Genomic DNA, 2,529 nt, shown 5'->3' with positions numbered 1-2,529 from the left:
CCCAGTCAAAGAAGATTCTAAGTTTTACAAAACTCAAGATAACTGTCAAAGAGCTAGAATAGCTTTATCACCTCTGAATAATGCCTCAATGAAGCTATATCGTGAGGAATCTATCTATCTATCTATCTATCTATCTATATATATATATATATATTTTTTTTTTTTTTTTTTGGAAGGGCAACAAATGTTTATTAGCTTCTCTACGAGCCGGGCTGGAGACGCAGCTCCTCTCCCAGACGGTGGCTGCCCACCATGTGCGAGGTGGTCCCCCTCCGAGCTCCCTGGAGCCACCCCGGTGACGGGGCAGACCCCAGGGGAGAGGAAGACAGCGTTCCGCACCCCACGTGAGGGACGGGGACAGGGAGGAAAATAATCAGGAGAAGCAAACACTTTGCAAGGTTTTGTTTGTTAGTCTGACAGCAGGTACGGGTAGAGGGCGCTCCCGGGCAGGGCTACCGCCCCGTGTTCCGCGTGGCCGCGTGAAGAGACCCACGCGGAACCAGCCAGACAAGATCAGCTGGAACGCGCTGATTTCGAAGCTTTGTGTTCATTTCGCCCTGGGCCCCTTCTCGATCGGCTTCCCAATGTCTTTCCCCCGGAGCTTAAGGCCGATGGCTCTCTCGATTTTGCCCAGAGCCTGGTTGTTAGAAATGGCCCGGCCCCTCTCACGGTCAGCGACGACCTGTGGCTTTTCGTTGATTTTCGTCGCCAGGTCCTTCTGCGTCAGCCCTTTGCTCTGCCGGCCCTGCGGGATCACCTTGCCCACCTCCAGGCTCACCCGGTCGTGATGCAGCTTCTCAGTCCCCAGGTCCAGCTTGGCTGTGTTCTTGGTGATCCAATGCTGTTTGTTCTGGCCGGCGGCCCATTTCTTGGAAGCCTCCACATATTCTCCTCCTCTCTGAGCTGCTAGAGAGGAGGACTTGGCCTTGGCCTGGGCGGCCATGGGGCCCTTTTCGGGCCAGTCACTCTCAGCCATGGTGGGGCAGGTGGTCCGTCCGGCGGCTCCGAGGCAGCTGCTCGAGACCCGGCGACGAGACGTCCCCTTGTTGCTCGGCCGCTTCCGGCGCTCGCCGCAGCCCCGCCCCCTAAATCTGTATTTTTTAATTAACCCTAATTGTAGGGTGAACAACTGTCCCAGCTGACCTGAGACAGAAGGTTTCTCAGGCTGAAGGATTTCAGTACTAAAACCAGGACAGTCCCAGGCAAACCAGGATGGTTGGTCACCCTACGCAATGGCCTGATGTATATCATTAGATAGAGTATCTGGATTCTTTCATGCCTCAAAAATCTACACGGCTTGCCTGACTCTAGACAGTCAGCAAGCTTTTATTCATTGCCTGCTGGGGGCCAGGATCTGGAGATGATGTTGTACAATTAGTAGACAAGCATCCCTAACTGAAATATTTTGTGTGTCTCACGCCCTGTGTCTTATGCTGATAGCCCCACGTGGATACAACTATTTCCAGGTTCGTGTTGCTTTTGGAGCTATTAGACTGAACTCAGCAAAGCAAGATGACCAAAATTAGCCTTTCCAGTGGATTCTGTCTTGGTTGTGCTGTTGTCATCTAAGTTAGATATGATATCAAGAAACGTATAAAAACAGTTCCATGTGAAAGCAAATTAAAATGGGCCAAAGATAGATTGTAAACAGCTTGCCTGCCTTCCCGCCTACTTTCCTATAAATATTAAGTTAAATATAGTATATGCCCTAACATTGTAATTCACTTCCACGAGGATTTATTGGATGATTATCCTGGGTCAAGCCCTGTGCTAGGTGCTGGGACTACAAGAACGAATGAGAAATGGTCCTGCCCTCAGGAACCTTCCATCTAATGGGGAGAGAAACATGTGTCACTTGGTCTCTATTTGCCACTGTCTCCCCCAGATCCATTCTCGCCCTCTCTCTGCCTTGCTCAACGCCTCAAGGATTGATCTCTATGAGCTGCATCTCTGGGGCTGTCTTGCTCTGTGGCTTCTGGTTGAGTTCAGCCAATGGGAGGCATTGTTTTGGCTTGAAGCTCTGGCCGTTGCTCTGTGATTGTAATTCTCTCCTCCAAGCCTCCAGCACTTGCAGGGCTCCCTTAGCCAATAATCAATTTCCTTACCTCTGCCCACTTCTGTGAATAGTCCCTTCATAAAGTTAGTTTCATGATTTCATCTGAGTGTGCCTTCTGTTTCCTGTACAAACCCTGACTGATTCAATAGGTAAATAAACTACTGAATTAAAGGAGGTAAGTGAAGTAATAGAGGTATATACATAAGTAGAATGGTGTGATACAGGAGGGCATGCTCAAGAATGCCCAGAGAATGGGAATGAGTAAATGCTTCTTGATCTGAACACTGAAGGATAAATAATAAGTGGGAGAAAGACCTGGAAGGGGCAATGTCTAGCATGGAGAGAAAACTCACCAGGATGTATTCATGCAACTGTTAGCAGGTTAGGGCAGCTGGAGCACTAAGTATAGGGAAGGCAGCAGAGGGAGATAGTGTGGAGAAATAGACTGGGTTCAGGACGTGTACGGATGTTAA

General features: G+C 49.4%; 1 protein-coding gene across 2 annotated transcripts; it reads right to left on the bottom strand.

The window, feature by feature from the left end:
- Positions 1-530: 530 nt before the first annotated feature.
- On the bottom strand, positions 531-976 carry LOC113631258 (endothelial differentiation-related factor 1-like). Of its 2 annotated transcripts, XM_027127545.1 has the most exons (2): positions 767-976; positions 531-715 (listed from the first exon to the last, which is right to left on the bottom strand). In XM_027127545.1, exons 1-2 carry the CDS (start codon positions 974-976, stop codon positions 548-550), a joined length of 378 nt encoding a protein of 125 aa, XP_026983346.1. In that variant the 3' UTR covers positions 531-547. The 2 variants fall into 2 exon arrangements, with proteins under 2 accessions (XP_026983346.1, XP_026983345.1); XM_027127544.1 differs by having other exon boundaries at positions 531-976.
- Between the last annotated feature and the right edge of the window lie 1,553 nt (positions 977-2,529).

The sequence above is a fragment of the Aethalodelphis obliquidens genome, unplaced genomic scaffold (assembly GCF_003676395.1).
Source record: "Aethalodelphis obliquidens isolate GAN/ISIS:26980383/991018 unplaced genomic scaffold, ASM367639v1 scaffold32, whole genome shotgun sequence".
NCBI classification, from domain to species: Eukaryota; Metazoa; Chordata; class Mammalia; order Artiodactyla; family Delphinidae; genus Aethalodelphis; species Aethalodelphis obliquidens.
This window is presented reverse-complemented; position numbering and strand designations above follow the sequence as displayed.